This window comes from Lemur catta, chromosome 9 (genome assembly GCF_020740605.2).
Source record: "Lemur catta isolate mLemCat1 chromosome 9, mLemCat1.pri, whole genome shotgun sequence".
NCBI classification, from domain to species: Eukaryota; Metazoa; Chordata; class Mammalia; order Primates; family Lemuridae; genus Lemur; species Lemur catta.
Window position 1 is genome coordinate 84,470,992 of NC_059136.1, and position 23,477 is coordinate 84,494,468.

The 23,477-nt window shown below is 39.2% G+C and overlaps 1 protein-coding gene across 1 annotated transcript in view; it reads left to right on the top strand.

Moving 5' to 3' along the window:
- The window catches only part of CPA6 (carboxypeptidase A6), a 266,163-nt gene that overhangs the window by 107,145 nt on the left and 135,541 nt on the right, over nt 1-23,477 (top strand). Inside the window, exon 2 of the mRNA XM_045560547.1 lies at nt 3,556-3,631. Within this exon, the coding sequence (XP_045416503.1) occupies nt 3,556-3,631 (76 nt within the window). The remainder of the gene's footprint in view (nt 1-3,555; nt 3,632-23,477) is intronic.

Consider the following 23,477-nt stretch of genomic DNA (forward strand, 5'->3'; position numbering starts at 1 on the left):
TAATATTATAATTTTTATAAGCATAGATTCATAAACTAGTTTTGTATCTTACAAAGAAGTTTAGAACTTATTGATGGAATCAATTGTGAAAGTTCATACCAGAAACCACAAGCAAAAATGTAGAGCTTCGCATCTGTGTCTTTCAACAGGATTTTCCAGTTGCCTAGAAAATAGAAATGCTCTTCCATAGGAGTCACACAGTCAGGGCACATAAGAATAGCAATAAATATGGTAGACGTCAAACTCAGACAACATAGTCTAAAACTTTTAAATGAAAAGGCAACTGAGAGATCATCCCTCCCTCCTCCAATGAGGAAACTTACACCCAGAGGGATTGTAAATAGTTGGAGGTTGCCAATTTGCCCAATTATCTTCTCTAGGTGCATACATTCTCATTAGGCATTTAATAATACTTTTGAAATTAATTAAATTTATGTACCATTGCCTCATTTATGATTGCAACTATTCATCAGGATTATTAACCAAACTCACAACCAAATTTGATGCTGGCATTATAGCAGCATAACCTCATTTGTCCTGTAAAGCAAAGGAACAAAATATAAGCATTATTGGCCATTATAGGATAGGCTTATATAATCCCAGCATTTTTGGAGGCTGGGATGGGAAGATCACTTGAGGCCAGGAGTTCAAGACCAGCCTGGGCAACATACCAAGACACCATCTCTACAAAAAATAAAAAATTAGCCAGATGTAGTGGTGCACATTTGCAGTCCTAGCTACCCAGGAGGCTGAGGCAGGAGGATAACTTGAGCCCAGGCACTGGAGGTTGGAGTGAGCTGTGATGACACACCCTAGCACCCTAGCCTGGACAACAGAGTGAGACCCTGTCTCAAAATTTAAAAAATGTAAGCATGTCATGAATGAATAAGTATTAACAACTTTTGGGAGATTCATTATCTGGGATGTCCTGCTGCCTCTATACTACATCCTTAAACTATAATTAAAAACACCTATGCTGTCTTTCTTTGGCCAACTTTACACAGGCTCTCTGAGTTAGAAACATCTGATTTACAAACGCATGTTCCTATGAGCAGGTGGTTGCTCAGGAGTTTCTCTAACCTCAGCCCATATTCAATCCTTTGATTCCCTCGTCTTAATCCCAAAGGGTAGCCAAAAAGGTCTTAAATTGATGTTGCCGCCTACCAGTCAAAAAAAAAAACAAAAAAAAAAACACCTAATAGGTTTAAAAGATAGCTCTTTGGCTCACTGTGTTTGATAGTTGTGCCCCAGTTTAGTTCTTCTAAGTTCCAGGAGATATTTTATTACCCGAAACCTCCTTATTGGTAGTACTAAATTATTATTCACCACTTCAAAAAAGACTAGCTATCAGATTTAGGAAGAGTAAGCTTTTTGTTTGGTAAAACAAACGGGCATTTGGGAGTCATGTGGTTTTTACACACTGAATAAAGAGCTCTTGTTGGGTTTTGGTTACCAGTTATTCCATCAATATAATTCACTAGTTCACAAAAAAAGTATGACATTTCATGGGTTTTCCTAAACAGCTTTCCTTATTCTCTGTTCTTTGATAAGTAATCAAACAGTAATAAACACGTTTCTAAAGTCACACCTGAGAATTTCTAAAGGCTGGGATGAAGTGAACTTTTGTGATAAAAATGACAAAGCTGGGTTTGAGCAATCACTTTCAGGGTTAAATAATCCCAGGAGTGGTTCCTTTATGTCCTATACTTGCAGAAGAGGAACCGATTTCCAGGTTGAATTATCCATCTTAAAACAAATTTTTTTCTCATGGCTGTAAAACAGCTACAGATTGCTTTCTTTGCACTCTTGAGGAGCTGACAGGGCCCCAGATGGAGGTGTTTTTCAGCAAGCTGTCAAGTAATGCATCCATCAAAAACAGCCATATCAGCCAGCCGAGTTTTCTTTCTCTGCCAAAAATTAGATTGGGTCAGGTGGGAGAGGCCAGGGTATGATGAATCCAGGAAAAACAAAGGTCAAAGAACTGTGTACCAGAAATGAAAAGAGAAGAGATATGTTTACATTTAAATTCTAAAGTTTACATTTAGAGTTGTTTTATAATGACTTGATGATTTTTTCCCTCTGCTTTCTTTTATTCTTTCCAGAAATATGGACTTCATGACATTGATACCAAGAGGTTATTTTGTGTGATTTTTTGAGGAAATGAAAGCTGAAAAGTTATTTTTAGAATAGTAGTGCCTAAAACATAGTAAATTATCATCAGCAAGCCAAGGGCCTTTTAATTCATAGACCTGAAGAAGCTATTCCAGATATCATTTGAAATAATGAAGCTAAAGTGATTGGAAATGACCACCGAGCCCTAAAAAATCATTGCCCTACAAATTCATAAGTATTCATGGGGGTTTGATCCCCACCATTAGCCTTATGTCATCTTGCAAACTGCTAGTCATTGAGGTAGCAAAACCATGGAAAAGTATGCAAATTCCATCCTTATTCCTGGTGCACTTTTGGGGGCTGGTATAAGTTGTGGGTAAATTAGTACAGTCTTTGTTTTCTACTTTATGTACATGCTATTAATAAAATTCCACTTTATGTTCAGTCATTGTAAAATGCCTTAGAGAGTTATGAAAAATATTAATTCCTATTTTGCTTTATTTACTTAGTTTTTCCTTAAATTTCCTGTGGAAGCCAATTATTCTCAGCAATTTCCTTTATGCCAATATTAATAAATATTTAACGAGCATTCACTCTATGCAAAGCACATTGAACAGTTGTGAATACTCTATGCTAGAGCTGTGCTCCCCAACCTGTCCTCATCGTGACACACCTAGAAATTGATTATACCTGCCGGGCACACCTAGGAGAAGAGTTGGCCCCCACAGAGAAGTCTCTGGAAGACAGAGCAACACCTCTCAAGTCATCTTGGGCAACTCAGGGCCTTGAAAGAAAGAACCTTACAGTGTGTTCAAATATAGTTTCAACTGTGATAAACTGTCATGGTTGTAAACATTGATTTTAAGTTTGTATCACTCTAAAAATTATACAGCCAGCAATATCCCATGGCACACTTGTAAACCGCTGGTGCCCTCTTGTTGGGAAGCTGTGTGCTTGAAATCAGATGCCCCATAGAGATGGGCTTCTCTTTACTCTTCTCCCTGTGGGAAGAATCCAAACCAGAATTTTTCATAGTGTGTGGATTTCGCATCCTCTCACTGAAAGTCACATTCCTTTTCAGTATTAAGTTTTAAAAAGAATAGTTTTTCTTTCCTCCGTCAACGGGAATTTTCTTTCTTGGTATTGTCTCTGAGCTATTCATGAAAGTTCCTGTCTCTTGCTGCCATTTTCTGCATTTATAACATTGAATGTGAGTTTGTAATCTTCAAAAAGTGATGAAATACCAAATAGTTTTAAGACAAGGAAAAAAAGGCCAATGCAATCAGAGAATAACAAGAACTGGATAAAATACTTACTGGGTCAGTGAGAAGTTTTGCTGTGTTTTTTCTTAAATGCAGTTTTTTAAGAGGTAAGAAAAGGATGGTTAATATCTTTGTTTTTTTGAAAGGTAATTGTCATCTTTTTTTTTCCTCTGTCTTGTAGTGATAAGGTGATAAGACTTATTCCCAAAACAGAAGAGGAAGCATATGCACTGAAGAAAATATCCCAGCAACTCAAGGTAATAGAACATCCCTGCACTTGCAGTGGAATTATGCTTGTAACGTGTTTACAGTGCTTTGCTGGCTAGGGTTGAATAATCGGAGTTAATTAGCCAGAGGAAGTGAGGGCTAAGAGATGACTTGAAAGAGCTTTTAAAGGATACTTAAGGCTACTCAAGAGTTTTCTGTCTGACACATTATCTATTTACTGTCCATCTCCTGGGTAGCATGTAAGCTTCACAAGAGAGTTTATCTATTTTTGTTCATTGCTATGTTCCCAATTAGTGTCCGGAATAGCCTTGAAGCTCAGTAAATGGGGTTTTTTGTTTGTTTGTTTTTCTTAACGAATGAGTGAATTTAGTTTATAGTACTCCAGAACTTCTCTTTTCCTTTCTGAGATCTTCCTGCTGATCATTTAGGTACTTTACTCCTCATTAAAACTTCAAACAGAAGTAAGTTGAGGAATATAAAAGCAAAAAATTCAAGTTAATTAATTTTGCTATGTTTCAGTGGGTCTGATAAGAGAATTTTGTTAGCAAAGGTTGAAGTCTCTGATTATTCAATCTTTGATGAGTTTTATGGATTTTAGAGTGAGAGAGTTTCTCATCTCCCCATTGGTGCATATAATTGAGTGTTAGCTTTTAACTATAAGGTTAAGATGAGAAGTGTGGCAATTGGCTCTTTTCCACGCCAACCAAGACTGAAGCAAGGCCATAAATTCTGAGGTGGTTTAGACTTCATTTTAATGGATAGCAAAGCAGATTGCCGAAGGGGCCTCATTAGTCTTTATAGGGTAGGAAAATATTTTTCCTAGGTGACTACAGTCCAGTCCTACCTGAAGGAGTGTTAGGAAACGAGGGAGGAGGGATAAACTTGGTGGCTTCTGGAGATATTTGTAATTACCAAACTTGTGATCTTCTGTTTATGGTTTGATTTTTCTTTTTGGTATCTTACCTCCAAATATTGAATTTATTTGCAAAGGAAGCTTTGAACTTTTGGGTTGTCAATTTCCCTTCTTCCTCCTCTTTCCCATCCCCTACACAAACAGGGCCCAGTTCAAGCACGGCACAAAGGCCCAGAGTGAGGACACAGGGGCTCTTCCCCAAATTGCGGTTATTTTACCCAATACCAGAGAGGTTGTGCTCAATGGGCATCTCCTAAACCTCCTCTCCTCCTCAAAGGAATCTGCTTCTGGATTCCTTTGAGGCTGATGACCATGTACGATCTTCTGGTCATGTATGATCATCCCCCATGACGTCCTTCTCAATAGTGGTATCTGAACACTCTCTAAATCGTCCAACAGGGACTTAAAAGTTGCAAAGAAGCAAAGCAAATTTTGAGTAGAAGTTTCCATCTCCACTGAAATTGTGTTTACATATCCCATTGGAAAAATAAAACAGCCACTTTTCACTTTGGAGTCCAGTGTTTTAGGGAACAAAGATTCTGAACCTAATATTGGAACAAAAGATTTCACAAAGGATGTTTCTCCAATTTGTGGACCTATTTACATGACAGGCCTTACACAGTAAATGAAGGAGAAATTGCACAGTTATATATGCGATGATCACCTGCTATTATCACGAGCAGTAAAGTTACATTAGTGAGGACTATAGGGGTTACTTATAAACTCTTGGAAATGATCACGGATGGAACCAAAGGGTACGGACCATACATAGGGCTGCTGGCACTGATGACCACACATTTACATTGGGCGCTTTTTTGTAAGCGTTTAAAGAAAACCATACCTGCATATTGTTTTCATTTCGTCTTTAAGGAAAGGTAGCCAACTGGGGGAGGAAGAGTTTGGATGTAAAGGAGCATAGGGGACAACTGGGGGAAGAGAGGAAAAGGGGCCGGTGAGGAAGGAGCGGAGCAGAGTGAAGGGAGGAAAGGGGTGGGCACTACAGTATTGGTCCCGCTCCACAGGGAATCACATCCAGCACCTCTCAGTCGCCATGAGCCAGTCACAGTGCCACGTGCTTTCTATACACTGCCTCATTTTAACAGTCCTACAGATAAGTACTATTGTTATTGTTATTTTGCAATTGAAGAAACTGAGGGAGACAGAGGTGAAGTAGCTTGCCCAGGTCACAGTGTAGAGCTGGGACATGCATCTAGTCAGTGCCAAGACCTCTGGGACCCATAAGAGGCCTGCCTCTTGCCTCTGAGTCTAGTCAGTTTACTCTGATCATCTTCGTAATGGAGAGGATTAGACTCAGACTGTGAGCGTGACCATACTCTCATTCGTTCCTGCAGTCGGACGTCACCAAGACAGCCCCCAGGTTCAGTGATTTGCAGGAAGACTCACCCAACTCAGCATATAGTCCTACTCACAGCTATGATTTATTATAGCAACAGAATGCAAGTACAATGAGCAAAGGGAAAGGAGCACTGGGTGAGGTCCAGGGGAAACCGGGCGCAAGCTTCCGAGAGTCCTCTCCCAGCGGAGCACACAGGCTGTACTTAATTCCACCAGCAGCAAGTTGTGCCAACAAACGTACAACATCATCTACCAGGGAAGCTCATTAGAGCCTCAATGTCCAAGGTTTTCATTGGGGTCTAGTCATGTAGCTACCCTCTGCCTAGCACATACCAAAATTCCAGACTCCCAGAAGAAAAGTAGTTGTTCAGCATGGACCATATATTTTGCACAAACAGTTTAAGCACAGTGAGCTGTTCTTATTCATTAGGGTGTTAGGAACCCTCCCAAAATCCAAGTTTCCGGGTGCCAGTCAAGGGCCAATTTTGCAAGCAGGCCTTTCTAAAGATAGCATTTTTCAGGCCTGCTCTGTTCAATCTTTTCTGCACATTTCTTCATTTCCTTTCACTAAAGAAGTCATTTTATTGGACTGAAGTTTGAGATATTGAGCTTAGATAAATTTTTGTCTAAAAGCATCATGGTACCTTGATGTCATTTTAAATTCAAATGATTTCACCGAGAGGTACATTTGCACTATGGAAAGCAGCAATTCTGGCCAGGCAGAGAAAGCAGCCTGCAGAGTAGAAAGAATATGACTGTCTGTTATCTTCTGCCCCATGGAGCTGATGGAACAGAATTAGGGCCATTGCTAACAGCTTCTTTGCATTCCCTGTGCAGCTCCAAGCAGAAAGGAGGAAGGTTTTCCGGGAAGCCTTTAGTTGCCCTAAAGCACAGTGTGGCAGACAGAATTCTAAGACGGCCCCAAGATTTCTGGCCCCTGGTGTACACACCCTGAGTAATTGCTCTACTGAGTGTGGGAGAAGCCTGTGAACGTGATGGTACGGTCATACCCTTGATGGTGTCACATTATATGGCAGAAGGAAAACTACCTAGGGTGGACCTGACCTCGTCAGGTGTGAGCCCTTTAAAAGCAAAGCACTTTCTCCCGCTGTTCACAGAGGAAGAAGTCAGAGAAGTGCTCCTCCTGGTCTCCAAGAGTTCTTTTCTCAAACTGCTATGTTGTGAACTGTCTGTGGGGACATGTGGCAAGGGATGTCAGCGGCCCCTAGGTGAAAGTGGTCCCCAGCTGATAGGCAGTAAGGAAATAGAGACATCCTTCCTACAACGACAGGGAACTGGATTCTGCCACAACCACATAAGCTTAAAAGAGGACAGGGAGGTCCAGAGAATACAGCCCAGCCGACACCTTGATTTTAGCCCACTGAGACCCCAAGAGAGAATCCCACCAGCCGTGCTCAGAGTTCTGACCTACAGAACCATGAGATGAGAAATGAGTACTGTTTTAAGCTGCTACATTTGTATTAAGTTCTGCAGCAATAGAAAACTCAAACAGTAAGGTAACCACTTACATCTTGGCCTTTGGCTCTCAGATGCATATATGAATGCTTTAAGTTAGTTTTCCTGATTTCTGTGGCTTTAACCAAGCATCTTAGGGAAAGTGAAAAGTTATTAGACTCCATGCTTAGACTATAAATTTACAATGTCTTATCTAAAACATGAACAAATGCAAAATGTATGTGCAATGTTGAATGGAATCTGAGAAGGGATGGTCAAAGCATAGCTAATTAGACATAGAACTGCTGTTACAAAGCCAGTTACTTTCCTAATTAAATTTTATGGTTTTGCTGAAGAATTAAAACAAGAAAGTTAAACAAAAAACCATGCCCCCAGAGAACTGGATTGAGAAAGCACCAACCAATTAAATTGTTAATTAAGAGCATAACCATGATTTAAATAAAATTATGATGGGAAGAGAACAGTTTGCAGGTGAGTAAAATTAGAGTCCGAACAACGTGTTCTGCCTACATTTCTTCACAAAGTCTTTGTGCTCGGAAGGAATAGAAACAGCTTTATGTAAGATCATGAAGTTTCTATTGTACAGTTGACACATTCTTGTAGGAAAAAAGGAAATTTCTGTTTGCAGTTTTCTCCATCAGAGAGCTATCAGAGAGGAAACCATCCTGTTTGTCCAAAAGTTTGTCATTTTTTTCAAAATGAAATGCAACATCGAAAATATGAGTTGGTTTTCCAGGTGTCATTGCATGACATGCTAGGAGTCATAAAATCCCATGGAGGGAAACTGTATTCTTATGAGGAAGGTTTCATCTCTTCTCCTGTCCCAGATGTGGTCTCCCTGGCTCCCACCCCGGTATTGTGCTGTGCTGGACTGCTGCCTACTCTAATCCTCCTCAGTGTGCTCCCAAGTCATATGCCTGGATCTGCTGGAGCTTCGGAACACTTGCAATCCCTGGAAGTTTATAAATTCAAACATCCAACTGGACAGTTTAATTGATTGGAAAACTTGTGAGGAAGAAGATGGGTGGTAGGATTCATGTTCTGGAAGTTATTCCCAATTTTATTAGAAACTGACTGCGTGATCATAGGGTCTCTTAATCTGGCCGTGGTAGACAGAATTCTAGGATGGCCCCCAAGATTCCTGGCCCTGGTACATACACATCTTCTCCCAGGTAATCCATCGAACACTCATCTAGGTACTTCTGTAGAAGGCTTTTGCAGATGTAACTGGGGTGCCAAGTCAGTTAACCCTAAGATGTGGAAATTACCAAAGGGGGCCTGATCTAATCAGGTGAGCCCTTGAAAAACAGTGTTTTCTCCAGCTGGTTGCAGAAGAGGCGATCAGACTCACTACTCCTGGCTTGGAAAAATCAAACATCCCATGTTGTGATCTTCCACGTGGCAAGAAATTGCAGGTGGCCTCTAGTTGCTGAAAGCGCTCCCCAGACTACTAAAAGAAAAATGGGGACCTCAGTCCTACAGCCCCAAGGAAATAAATTTTACCAACAAACAGAATATAACAGCATCGTGGGCCCCAGATGAGACCACAGTCCCAGCTGACACCTTGATTTCAGCTTACGGACACCAGTAACAGTGAAATAATAAAATCGAACAGCTAAACTTGTGGTAATTTAGCAATAATAATCTAATACAATGGCCTTACACAGCCAGTAGCTTGGTATGCTGGCTGAAGATACACAGAAGCATTATGAATGACACTGAAAGGTAAAAGTGAGGAAGAGATCAAGAATTTGGTCTGTCAGTACCTTTGGGGCAGGAAATTGCATATCGGTTTTGTTTGTTTGTTTGTTTGTTAAAGGCTTGTAAAGTAATGAAGCAATGTTACTTTTGCTTTCTCTGGCATGATTTTTAAAAGAGAGAAAAAGCTGCTTACTATCCAGGCAGATGTCTAAATGCAGTTATGGATTAAATTTCAGGAATATAGTTTTCAGAAGTGGCTTGCATTTTTCTGCCTTGTGTGGCTATTGATATTTGGTAAACTCAATAACAAAAACATATGAAGAGAAAGGATATAACATGTGGAAAAGCAGGAATACATTAGAAACATTTTTTGTAGAAAGTAAAAAACCCTGTATTAGATTATGATGATGATTTACCCATGTGATTCTTCGTTTTATTTAATCAGCTGGGTTGATGACGTGACCTTGGGCCTATAACATAACATTTTAAGCTGATCGTGTTTCCTTTCTATTGTAAGACTTTCCAGTTTTGATGTTTAAACAATCTGAGACTAATTTTTGAACACTGAAAGGAGTCACTCTTGTTGGATGTAGTGACTGCCATTCCTACAGAACTTGAGAGGACAGTTTGACAGTTCGGGTCTAGCACAGTCTCTCATAAAAGGTGATCTCAACGAGGCTTTTTCATGCACCTGCCATGACCTGTCATTGCCTCATTTGCATGTCCAGTGGTTGGCAAGCTGTGGGCTGGGATGACAGCACAGTGGTACCACATGTCTCATTGTCTAGCTGGCTAGCCTAGGCTTATTTACTTGGAAGTCACAGTTTCCAAGAGTGAAAGAGAACAAACTTACAGAACTCCTTGATTCCCAGCTTAGAGCTCAGATGGTGTCACTTCTGCCACATTCTACAAGCCAAAGGAAGTCACAGGGCCAGCCCAGATTTAAGGAATGGAAAAACAGACTCCACTACTTGATAAAGAGTATTGTAAGGTGTGCATACCAACAGGAGACGAATTTGTAGTCATTTTTATAATCCAACCACCCCATACACACAAACACCACCATTCCAATCTGTCAACAAATCCCAGATAGAAGATGACAGCTACCTAACCTCTACTCTGTGGTCTCACAGCCACTCCCACAGTTCCACCCCAGGTCAGCTTTAGCCCGAGTTGCAGCAGTCTCTCAAACGTCCTTCCTGTGCCCTTCACACATGACTCCTCCTGACTGTGCTCCACACTGTAGCCAGGGTGATCTTTCTGAAGTGAAAAACTGACCAAGTCGCATCTCTGCTTAAAACCTTGTAAATGTCCCCCACAGTTGAAAGGAGTAATTCCCAATCCACACTACCCATAGAATCACCTAGAAAGCTTTTTAGAAAAGGCTACTATCTGCCCCCACTCCCAGAGATTCTGACTCAGTTGCTCAGGTGAAGCTTTGTTGTTAGTATTTTTTTTAAAGCTCCCTAGGGGATTCTAGATGTAACCAACATAATTACCCCCTGGCCTAGGGTATAGACTTCAAGGTCTTTGGCATGACACACAGGACCCTTGAAAATCACCTGCTCTCCTGCCCGGTGCCTCTCAGCATCTGTCACTGTCCTTGGCTCGGTGTCCATCGCCGTAGCCATTCTGAACCAGTTGTGGTTTCTCGCCTAAGTGCCTTTTCTCCAGCTGTTCCTCTTGTATGGAACGCTCTCTCTTCTCTTCTTTGCCCACCCTGTAAACACCACTCATCTTTGAAACTTAGGCACCAGGTGCTCCTTGAATTCTTTGACACTCACTGAATTCTATAGACGGTGATATCCTAGCATCTATATCCCTTTGTGCTTTCTCCACCCACCCATCCCCAGTAGACTTTCTTACAGATTTGAAACTTAACAAATCTCTGACTTGCATATGGTGGATGGAGAGATGTTGATGGAGAAGAAAGGAGTGACTTTTCAGCTGGTGCTCAAAGAGGTTTACGTGCATAGTCAGGCCTCACCTTCAGGAACACAGCCCAGCAGAGGCTTTACAAAGAGGCCTTTTCTCTTTCTTGACCCACCCCTTGGGTTTCACTTTTTTTTTTTTTTTTTCTGTTTTTTTGTAAGTCACCTTTTATATTTATTCTTGCAGCTTCACCTGAAAAATAACAAACATTGGAGGGAATGATTTGTGCTTTGTTAAATGTGAATGTCTCACAGTTTGCATTTCAAAGGGCATTAACATGTGATCAAAGATGCAGGAATAGATGAAGTTTTATCAAGGGCAGAGATGGTGCTTCTTAGTGACCGAGAGGTTTTCTAGCAAGTGTACAGACTATACTTTGGTGCCATTTCTTGGACCGATACTATAAAAAAAATTTAAAACTTTTTTAATTAAAGAAGTTTCCTATGTTCAACCATTTTGTTTTTCTAGCTGTATAAATGTGGAGTGATTTCTGCTGCCTTGCTTGGTTTTAGAGGTCACTACTGGTGAAAAGGGTGGAACCTGGGCCCCACAACCTTTTCTGAAGAGTTCACCATTGTCCTAATGGAGGATATCAGGGTATGAGCATGTAAATGAATATCCATGACCTAAAAGTACTATCACCATCCAAATACATTTGTTAAGCATTTAACCATGTGAGGTCTTGAACGGGGTAAATGTGGAAAGCAGTTAGCATGGTGGTTAAGAGTCTGATCCCTAGAGACATACTTCTTGGGTTCACATCCAGACTCTTCCATGCACTAGTTGTACAAGTGTCAGCAAGTTACCCAATTTCTCTGTGCCTCCATTTCCTAATCTGGATAGCAGGGAAATCCAGAATGAGTTGATCATTCCCCCATTTGCACTGACTTGCAGCTGAAATGTATATATGTATCTCTACACTGCAGCTATCTGTCCACATGTTGTGTCTCCCATACCAGACTGAGAACTCCCTGAGAGAAAGGACTACTTACCGCTCTTCTTTGGGTAGGATCAATGTCTGACTCATCTTTGTTTCCCTGGTGCCTGGCAGTAGTAGGCACCCCACAAACATTTCTTGAATCAATGAACATATGTAGTTCATTCATTCATCTATTTGCCTGTAATTATAATACAAACAGCCCTACCTTGGATTTTCATCGAGAACATATGCACAATTGAATATATTTTCAACAAGATTTTTAAAAAGTGAAAATGTAGGTGGAAGTAAAAGCTATCAAAAAATGATAAGTTAAGGGAGTATCACGGAATAGGCAAGGGTGAGAGGTAGGGAAAATTATCCATTTCTCAAATTACTAAGGAAGTTTTATGGAGAAAGTAGGATTTTTGTAATAGCTTGATAAATTTCTTGAGAGAACTCTCTCTGAGATCTGCAGTCTTCCATTAGAGCCTCAGCTAACTTTGAGATTTTTGCCTTTGAGTGTTGACTAACTCAAGGAATACAACAATGCTGATTATCAGAAATGTTTGAATTTGAAAATCAGAGTTCAGGTGTTCTGCCTAGGAGGCAATTTGTGGTTTTGCATAATCAAAAATGTCTGTATCTCTTTAAGCCTCTGGCATACTTGATTAGCAAACCCATTCCTTTCTTATAACCTAAAAACAGCTATTAGGGATGCATATGTGGCAATTCCTTGTGCCCTAAAAAATTCAGAGCAGCTTTTGCATATTCATCAGCCACAACCACAAAGACTTTGCTTGATTAAAGAAGTTTCCTGTTTTCTACTATTTTGTTTTTCTAGTTGCATAAATGTGGAATGATTAAAATTCCCATGGTCCCCCATATATGTTTCTTAGATGTTTTCCTGATAATTGCATTTGCTTTGAGGCTATCTGATCATCAGCATTCCTTCTAATCTCTCACATTTCAGTTACATTTTGAATATGGACTGCGATCTATCCTAAGAATCAGCATCATTTTATTGTAAAAGAAGAAAGGAGAAGGTACAGCATGGGGCATAATCTAGCAGGGAAAAGACATTGACCCAGTACAGGAAGTGTGATCTTCCAGGGGTCACATCACAAGTCTTATTTATTTACTTCCTTAGAGAGATAATATTGGGAGCACAGGCAGAAAGAAGGTACCCCTGTGTTATGGGGCCAGGCCAAGCCTTTTGATGGTAGTGATACATACATAGCCTTTTGATTATATATGAGGGAGCAAGACTTGGGCTTTCAGACAAGGAGTAAATAGATGGAAAGACAGGGTATAATTTTCTTCCCTCCCTATCCCTTCCTGCTCTAAAACTCCAGCTGCCATATCCAGAGCCTGACTTGGAGTAGACAGCCCATTCATTTAGCCAATAAATTGTATTAAACAACAAGATCAGTCAAGGACCAGTCAGGAGACAGAAAAACCACACAAGGTCTTTAAAAATTTAAATAGGAAATATTTAACGTTAAGTAGCATTAACTAGCAAATGGTGACTAATTGCTAAAAGGCATAAAAGAGGAAATACAAATGCAGACAACAGCTACTACCCTGCAGGAGGAGAAACAGTACCCAAGGAGGGGACTAAGAACTTGGTAGAGCATCTTCCCCTCCATCCCAAGTGTAAGATTCAGACCTTTGACTCAGTGGCCCAGGAAGGGAGAAATTCATTAGGGTTCCAGCAGGTGAGGGCTGGACTGGTGTCTTGCTTTGGTGTCAGTAAGATTTGCCAGAGAGTAAGTGCCACTGGGCCTCCCACATGGCATCAGAACCCAGGCCATAGGAGGGAAAAAAAGTATTCCAGAACCAGGAAAGGATCTCCTGCCTTTCCTGTGTCTTGCTAGAGTGTTCCTCTAAAGCCATCTTTTGACACAGCCTAACATGGACCAGCTGTCAGAGAGAAATGTTTACAGGGCCCAGCTTAAGTATCACAAAGCAGGACAAAAATGGGATGTATCTGGAATTGAGAGGCAATGTATTGGTAACTGACATGGCTCCTTTGCTAGTGGCAGGAAATATAGAGGTTAACAAGATAAATTAAGGTCCTTGTTCTCAGTAACTCTGCCATCAGAAGAAGAATACAGAAAAGTGAAAAGGCCATGGCCGAGGGTAGAGGTTAAGGGATAACATAAAATCTCTTTACCCACCAAAAAAGGAGAGAGAAGAGATTTGACAGTTATTATATACTTACTGTGTGCCAAGTGCTCTGCTAGGTGTCAAATATATATTATCTTATATAATTCTCACAGTTTAAAGAGAGGTTGGCATTATTATTATACTGCTTTTATAGATGAAACAATTGAACTGTTTCTCCAATTCTGCGGAAGACTTCCAATTCAAGGAGTGTCTTTTGAACATGATTTAAGGGGAAGTTTCACCTGAAATCTTTACCAGGCTAAAAAGAATTGCTAAGATTATTTGGTGACCAGTTGAGACCAAGAAAGGACACTGAGAAATGCAGATGTGCTGAGGACTGGAGTCTAGCCGCAGGGAACTACAGTTGGCTGCAGGCAGACATGGCCCCGTCACAAGGGTGTCCAGAAGTCACAGGGACCTGGGCAGTCGGCCGTCTCTCCTGCCGCCTCCAGCAACCTGCTTAGCTCTCCTGTTTCTGCCTTGACTAATAATGTGTTTAAACCACCTAAGCACATTTCATCTTATTATGTTTAGATAACTGACAGCAAACTTTTAAAAGTTATTTTTCTAACATGAATATGTGAATAATTAAAGAGATCCTAAGAGACGGGGGGAGGAATGGTGGCAGTGAGCGTGGCATTTATATTTTAACAAATATAAGGTTAACTGTGTATATCACGGACCTTATTGTTTATCACAAGTATTTGAAAAAACACTGAGGAGAGCAATTTACAGATTATAAAGAAGAGAAAACATTGATATTTGGAATAGTATAATTTCTCAGGGTCACCTAATTTCTTTCAGGAGCGTAAGGGCCCTTATTCGTCAAGAGACTATTTGATCAAGGTTGGTCAACATAAATGAAATATATTAAATGTTGACTTTCACAGGACTTAGGATATTGCTTAGCATAATTTATTTCTTAATAACTTGTACAAATAAGGGCTATACCATAAATTGATTCAATCTCAGGTGAGAAATATAGAAACAGGAGCCATAAAAGTTAATTCTCTGACCAGTAATATTTAGCCTCTTTTTCTTCATCAAATTCTTGAATAATGGTCTCTAGAGAATGTTCATGAAGCCAGAAGGTAGCATTAAGGGATAATAAGGAAGCAGTTATTTGAGGGTGTTATATGATCAGGATTCCAGGTAACTTTAATAAAACAGTAGAAGGTTCAGAAACATAAAAATTGAAGTCATCTCAAGGACAGATGCAAAGTGATGCTTGCAGACATTTAGACTGTGAACCACACAGGGGAAGAAGCAAAGATCATAGTGAACCACGAGTGCACAGTGAACAAAGAGGACAGAACGGTGCATCCACAAACTGGTGGGCCTGTGGGATGCCAGGACTCTGGGCTTTCAGAGCTTTCTGGAGTGACCTTAGAATGGAGGCCGATTAGTAAGGTAACAAAATCTGTCTTTTCTTCCAGGGCACTATATTTTGCAGCCTCTCGTGCAGTTAGTTAGGTGTGACCATATGACCGAGCAGAGCCAATGGAACGTGCACAAAAGTGATGTGGGCCATTTCTGAGCCAAGGCTTCTTCCTCCATCCTTTCCTTCCTGTTCTGCTGCCTGGGTGACAGTGAAAAGAAAAAAACAGGGCCCAAGAGGATAGAAGAGCCAGACATGGAAAATTTCTAGATCTCTTAATCACCACTTAGACAAAAGCTGCCCACTCACAAGAAATACCCACCTTTGTCTATTATGTGACCAAGAAATAAACTTCTCTTGTTTTAGAGTCATTATATTGTTTTTGAGCATCATCACAACTAGTATGGAAAATGGCACATTGAAGGAGGGTGCTACCTTAACAGAAATGAAAATACAGTGTTTAGTATGTAATTAGCTTAGCAGTTGGGCAGTAAGTAGAAGGAGCATAGGGATCACAGTCTAGCAGGGAAGAGACCTCGTATGTTATATAGCAACAGAACTTTTGATAAAACTGTCAGTTGCTCTTGGAAGGCAAAGCAAGTGCCTATTGATCCTACAGCTCTAAGGAAAGTAGTTGGAAATACCCAGGATGTTAGCATACGTTGGTTCTTACTACTTGCAGAAAGGTATTATACAGGAAAGGGCTGTGTTCAGGCAGGAATTGTCCAGTGCACAAGCAGAAATGAAAAGGAATTGGGGGTCTAAAAGGGCAAGGAAAATCAGACCAGTTCTAGGTTCTAAACACAAAAAAATAAGACTGAAAAAGGTATTGAGCAAAGAAGCTCTATTAAGATTTCTCAGGTTTGCAAAGTGACTTAAATTAATTTATTTTCTACCTTTTCACCCCAGCCCACTGTTTCTGATCCACTCAAAGTGGCTTCCATCAAGTTGGAGAGAGAGGGGCTATTGAATGAGGCCCAGGAAGCAAAAAATAATAATAAAACGCCTGGGAAAGAACTTAGAGTGTGGTTACTTAATGAAACTTAATAGGAGAAAATAAACCAGAAGCCTCTCTAGTTTCTGAAACATGGCCCAACATATCACAGACCAGACCAAAAAATAAAATAAAACTTTGCCAGAGAAAGCCTTATACAACTATCAGAAACCCAAACTTGAAATAAATAAAAATTTAGAAATACCAATACAACAATAAAAATTATAAATAAAAAAACAATATAGTGTAACAAGTATTTATATAGCATTTACTTTATATTAGATATGAATAATCTAGAGATGATTTAAAGTGTACTGGACAGTGTGTGTAGGTTATATGCAAATACTGTACCATTTTATACAAGAGACTTGAGCCACTGAGGATTTGGGCATCCAAGGGGGTCCTGGAACCAATCCCCTGCAGATACCGAGGGATGACTGTAGATTAAATTTGGAAAAGCTAGTGTAGACTGAGAACTTACAAACATACTCATTCCCTCAATGGATCTTCATTGAATACCCTCTGCTGGGCATTGTGTGAATCATACATTTTCTTGTGAGGGTGCAGACATGAATAGAAAATAGACCTTGAGACAGGGTGCTCAGAGGTATTCATGGGGTCACCCAGGGCAAAAAAAAAAAGAATGTGACAGAACCTCTACAGATTTTGCCAGATGTACCCCTGACACATATCCAGCAATCTAGCTAAACTGGGTTATTTCCCAGTCTCTGTGCCTTGTTTATACATATGTAGAAACATATTCCACAAATGTTTATTTGTTAACAACTGCTATGTGCCAGGCACTGTTCTAGACTCTGAGAGCTACAGCAGTAAACACAACTGCCAATCCCTGATCTCATGAAATTTATATTCTAGTGAAGGGAGATTGACCAAAAGAACCCAAATAAATAAAAAAATATAGCATATTAGACAGTCATAGTTGTAGGGGAAAAATAAAGCAGGGAAGAAGGTTGAGGGGCATGGAGTATAATTTTAAATGGAATGGTCAGGGAAAACGTCATTGAAAATATGTCATCTGAGCAAAGGTTTGAAGGAGGTGAGGGTGAGCTGTTATTCCCACACCTTTGGGAGTAACCACCCTTCCTTGTCTACCTGGCAGAAGGGCCAGTCTCAGACACAAGCTCATCAGAAAGCTTGTGCCAGTTGTCACAACTAGATGTGTTCTTGCTCTTTTTTTGAGCCCTGGAAGAACTTTGTTATTCCCTTGAACAGTCTGTTCTCAGATTCTGGTTTCCTTACTGAAGCGCATTTTCTCATTCACTCCGGAGTTTTGTTTTTTTTTTTTTTTTTGAGACAGAGTCTCACTCTGTTGCCCGGGCTAGAGTGAGTGCCGTGGCGTCAGCCTAGCTCACAGCAACCTCAAACTCCTGGGCTCAAGCAATCCTCCTGCCTCAGCCTCCCGAGTAGCTGGGAGCCAGGCATGAGCTACCATGCCCAGCTAATTTTTTTCCATACATATTTTTAGCTGTCCGAATCATTTCTTTCTATTTTTAGTAGAGACAGGGTCTCGCTCTTGCTCAGGCTGGTCTCGAACTCCTGAGCTCAAATGATCCTCTCACCTCGGCCTCCCATAGTGCTGGGATTACAGGCGTGAGCCACCGCCCCCGGCCCACTCCAGAGTTTTGAAGAACAAACCAATTTGATTAGGATAACCTAACATTAATAAGTTATAGCTCTATTTACCTTAACCCCACACAACCTCCATCACCAGCCAACATATTTTGAAATTGATGATTGACATTTTCTTAACATCATTTCACCCTTTCTAACAAAACTGCTGTTTACACACCCCTTCCGTGTAGAAATTCTGACTTTTGTGCTTCATATACAAAGGAGGTATTTTTTTTAAAGATGTAAGTTTTTAATCAGAAGGACAAAAATTGTTAAGGACACTCTTAGGCTTAACTTGAGTCAATTGAACAGGATGGTGGAGAGAAGGAGAGGAGAGAGAAAGAGAGAGAGAGAGAGAGAGAGAGAGAGAGAGACATGCCTGTGAGAGAGTTTTTAGGCAAAAAGCAAAGCACAACCAAACAATTACATAATTACAGTTTCAGTGTGATCTGGAGTTAGCAAAGAGAGAAGCTTTAGAGATAACTCGGCTCTCACAGGGAGAGTAGAAGGGAAAATCTGTTTTACATGGGTAACTTTTTCAGACTCGCCAGTACGTACTGCCACAACCCCAGGTTCTCATAAAGGAAAACATAGTAAATACCAACTACAGATCTGAGTGTTCCTAATACTCTTCAAAGAATCCACAACTATTTATCTTGAATTTTTTTAAAACAAAAACCCACAGGCATGCTTTAAGGACTATCAATTTCACTGAGTATCCATTTTAAATGTATAGATCATTTCTTCCTTTTAGTGGTATTCTTCATTCCTCTTGGAAAATCATAATCCTTAAGTATAATAAAGTATAGAACTCTTTGAAAAATAAATGTGTAATTTAATAAGAAGTTAAATAAATTTCTAAATGCTTCACCTTGAAGAATTTATTTAAAAAATGGTTAAAATTAAAATAGTTTGGGACAAATCCATCTCTACTTGGGAGGTAAAAAGTACATGTATGTAATTGAAAGCTAAAAGTGACCCTCTATACTTAATTTGGAAACATTTCAAAAGTGTAATTCTTGTACTATATAGGAGGATTATTCATAGAAACAGAATGATCTTTGGAACAAAAAGCATTTTGTTTAAGGATATACAGGTAATGGACAAAACCCAGATGAAACCTCAAAAATAGGAACATGTATCTTTCCAGAATGGTGACTCAAAGATTAATTTTATATCACAGTTTCTTGCTTTAATGAGAAGACCACTGGCTTTTGGTGGTTATTTTCTTTTTAGAAAGATATAGAAAGCACAAGATTATAAAACTCTACTTATATAACAATTTTCTATCAAGGGGTTCCAAATTCTTTATAAAATGTTAGCTCATTTAATTCTCACAGCTCTCAAGCAGGTTAAGAAATGACAAGTGATATTTATGATGGGCTTTGTCTCAGTTTCTGCTAGGGAACATGAGTCACAGTTACTATTGAAGCAGAAATGGAGCTATAATTTCCTGACATCCGGTTGAGGCACTAACCTGACCTCATTCCAACTCTCCAAGTTTGGCAGTTGTGTTCCAATTTTGGTTTTATTTCTGTTTCTCTAAGATCTGGCAGCAAACTGTCATAAATCATGCCTTCATGCGGGACTTGATGAGATGAGGGACAGGAAGGAAGCCTTTTAGTAGACATCAGCTTTTGTTTCTATTTCAAGGGATGTAAACATTTAGGGTGTTTAGTTCTCAGCACATCAGAGTTATTCTGCCAATGAGTAATTCCTTTTTGTCTTGACATATGTAGAGCTGAAATGGACTTATAAAAAGTTGGATTGATTTATTTTTTAATAGGTAACAATGCATTGATAATGTTCAAAATTCAACATGTTCAAAAGATATGCAATAAAAAAAAAAAAACTCCCTCCCATTCCTCTCTTCTGGTCACCCAAGTCCTTCCACAGAGGTGACCAGTGTTACTGGCTTCTTAAACAGACAATCCACACAAATCCAAGAAGACAGATAGACAGACATAAATATGTATCTCTGCATAAATATATAGGGATCTATATAACATAATATGTAAATATATAAATTATATCTTATATTTCTCTGCATAAATACATAGGAATCTATATCACACATATATACAATATGTAAATATACAAATTATGTCCTTATATATTTATGTATAGCTGTCTATAGAGATATATATTTCTCTTCCTTCTTTTTTGATGAATTATAGCAAACAATATATACACACAGGTTTACTACTTGCTTTCCTCACTTAAGATGTCTATGACAATCCGTAACAAAACTTAAAAAGCTCCCTCTTTGTTTTTTATAGCTGGGTGGTTTTCCATGGCATAGAACAGAATTTCTTTAACTGGTCTTTTACGGATGATGTTAACATTGTTTCTAGTCTGTGTTATTACAAACAGTGTTGCAATAAAAAACCTGATGGAAAGTCATTCCACGTATGTACAAAAACAAGTAGGATAAAGTCTCAGAAATTGAATTTCTGGACTGAAGAGGGTATGCACATTGATTTGTAGATATTTTTCAAATTGTTCTCAGTAGAGGTTTTGTCGTTTCACACTCCCACAAGAAATGTTTGAGGATTCCTGTTTCTTTGTACCTTTGCCAACATATTGTACAATCAAGCTATTTAACCGACAACATAGAGCAAATAATGGGTTTTCTATAATAATTATTGAAGAAGGCATTTGATGTATCAAATGATTCCTTATGTTTTCACACATCCACAAATTTAAAATAACTTGCATATATCTTTAAAAAATTTTTTTAATTTAACCTTTATATAAAAGTACTCAAAAGTATGGGTCCTTTCCCATTAACTGTGACCATAGCTTTGCCAAAACAGTTCTATGTGGCAGATTTCTAAACTTCAGCCAGCTGACAAGTTGTTTCAAGAAACACTTGATACCAAATGTTTCCAGTGCTATCAAAGACTCAACAATATATTGGAGCTTCTTAGACTGTGATTTGATCATTATCAGGAAAGTTTGGAAATGACATATCTAGTGATAAGCAGAAAACATTATTTTATATATGGTATTTAAAAGTATATATCCATAGCATGGTATAAGCATTTCAAAAATATGTGTGGATTGCTGTTTGTGATATTACAGGTTGAGCTAGAGAATTCTGTCGTGTAAGAAATTAGTTTTTATGAGATGTTTAAACATATGTTGCACGTGCCAGCACAACCAGTCTACTACACATAATTTACATAGCATTTGTAAAGGTGTAATTGAGACATCTGATATTCCAAATGAGGACTTGTACTCAACTATAAATTATGTCACAGATGTCTTGTAATAGTTCTCTCCATTTTCAGCAATTACAGGAAATGCTCAAGATTTTATTATATACACACATGTACACCTATGCCCTGGAGCCTTGCTGTTCTCCATAGAGAGTAGTGTTATGATGAAGTTTTAAAGTATTAGACCTTATTTAGTTACATAAAAAATTTGATTAATACTATAATCTCAGCTTCTGCATTTATGAAAAAGGTTAGTAGTTATTCATAGCCTTCTCTTGAGAATCTTTGTTCTTACAAAATGAGATTCTTTGAGAAAACTTTTTTTTGAGTTCTATTAAACAGGAATGATTAAAACATGTCTAAATTAATATCAGTAGATATTCATATGGCATAAAAACTACCTTTCACTTATGCCATTATAATACCAGACAGTATTTGACACCATTTGAATTGGCTCCTAAGAGAAAATTGTTCTTTTTAAAATTAATCATTTTTAATTGATGAATAAAATTACATACATTTATCATATACATGATGTTTTGATATATATATACATTGTGAAATAGTTCAACCAAGCTAATTAACATATTTACTTCACATGGTTATTTTTTGTGGTGAGAACACTAAACATCTACTCTCTTAGCAATTTTCAAAAATATAATACATTGTCATTAACTATAGTTGCCATTTTGTACAGTAAATCCCTTGAACTAATTTCTCCTAACTATAATTTTATATCCTTTGACCAACATCTCCCGAATCCCCCCTACCCGCCAGCCCTGGTAACCAGCATTCTACTCTCTGCTTTATGAATTTAACACTTATAGATTACACTTATAATTGGGATCATGTAGTATTTGTCTTTCTGTGCTTGACTTACATCATTTAACATAATGTCCTCCAGGATAATGGTTCTTTGCTGCTCTTAAGAAAAGTGTCCTTAAAAGTCTGCCTCATGCCATTACTTATTAATGTCAGTTAGCCAGGGTTGGATAACTATTGTTACCAAAATGTGGTTTCTGAAGGAATATATAGTTTCTACCATCTTTCTGAAGTCAGTCAATTTGTTAAACCTAAGATTAAGAAATATTTTATTCTTGACATACTATTTTTTTTTTTTTTTTTTTGAGACAGAGTGTCACTTTGTTGCCCTGGCTAGAGTGAGTGCCATGGCATCAGCCTAGCTCACAGCAACCTCAAACTCCTGGGCTTAAGCGATCCTACTGCCTCAGCCTCCTGAGTAGCTGGGACTACAAGCATGCGCCACCATGCCCGGCTAATTTTTTCTGTATATATTTTAGTTGGCCAGATAATTACTTTCTATTTTTTTTTTTTTTTTAGTAGAGACAGGGTCTCACTCTTGCTCAGGCTGGTCTCAAACTCCTGACCTCGAGCGATCCACCCGCCTCGGCCTCCCAGAGTGCTAGGATTACAGGCATGAGCCACCGCGCCCGGCCTATTTTATTTAAAAATGACTATAAATTATAATTTTCCTCCAGCAGAATTTTGCAGAGGCACTTCCCTCTAGTCTAGCATTTCTCAACTATGAGAACTTCCAAAGTATCATTATGGTGTTCTCTGGGTTGCAATTTGTTCCACATGGTGATGGCATCTATTGCGAGATGCTTTCAAATAAAATCATAAAGTAAACATTGAAACATGCTCCACTTCAAATGGAACAGTTTAAGAGCTTTTGAGACCTTGCCAGATCCGCACTGGCTCATATTGGTTTTAATAGGTTTTATTTCAGGTATGGTGAGACCAACAGATCAGGAGACAGCTGCCATTGAAAGGATAGTTTATTATACTCACAGATCTCAAGAGAGGGAGTACACATCTGGCCATGGTGGCGGGGAGGTCACATCGGGAATCACCAGGGTTGGTCACAAAGCAAAAGAAGAAATGGTGGGGCAGCAGGTAGGGGAGAGGCAAGCACCTTTATTATAGTTTCTGCAGGAAGCAACAGGTGAGGCAGGGTAATCCACCTTAAGATTGGAATTTGAATAACTTTATTGTGAGTGGGGCATAGGGGTTGTCCCTGGTCTTCTGGTACCTGGCCTCATGGTAGTTAGGGCAGGTATAATGTGGTCTAAAATGTGAGAACCCTCTGAGGGGGAGGTAGTCAGATACAGACCCTGGGCTAGCTGGCTTGTGTTTGTAAAGCAACCCCAGGGATGAGAGGTGAGT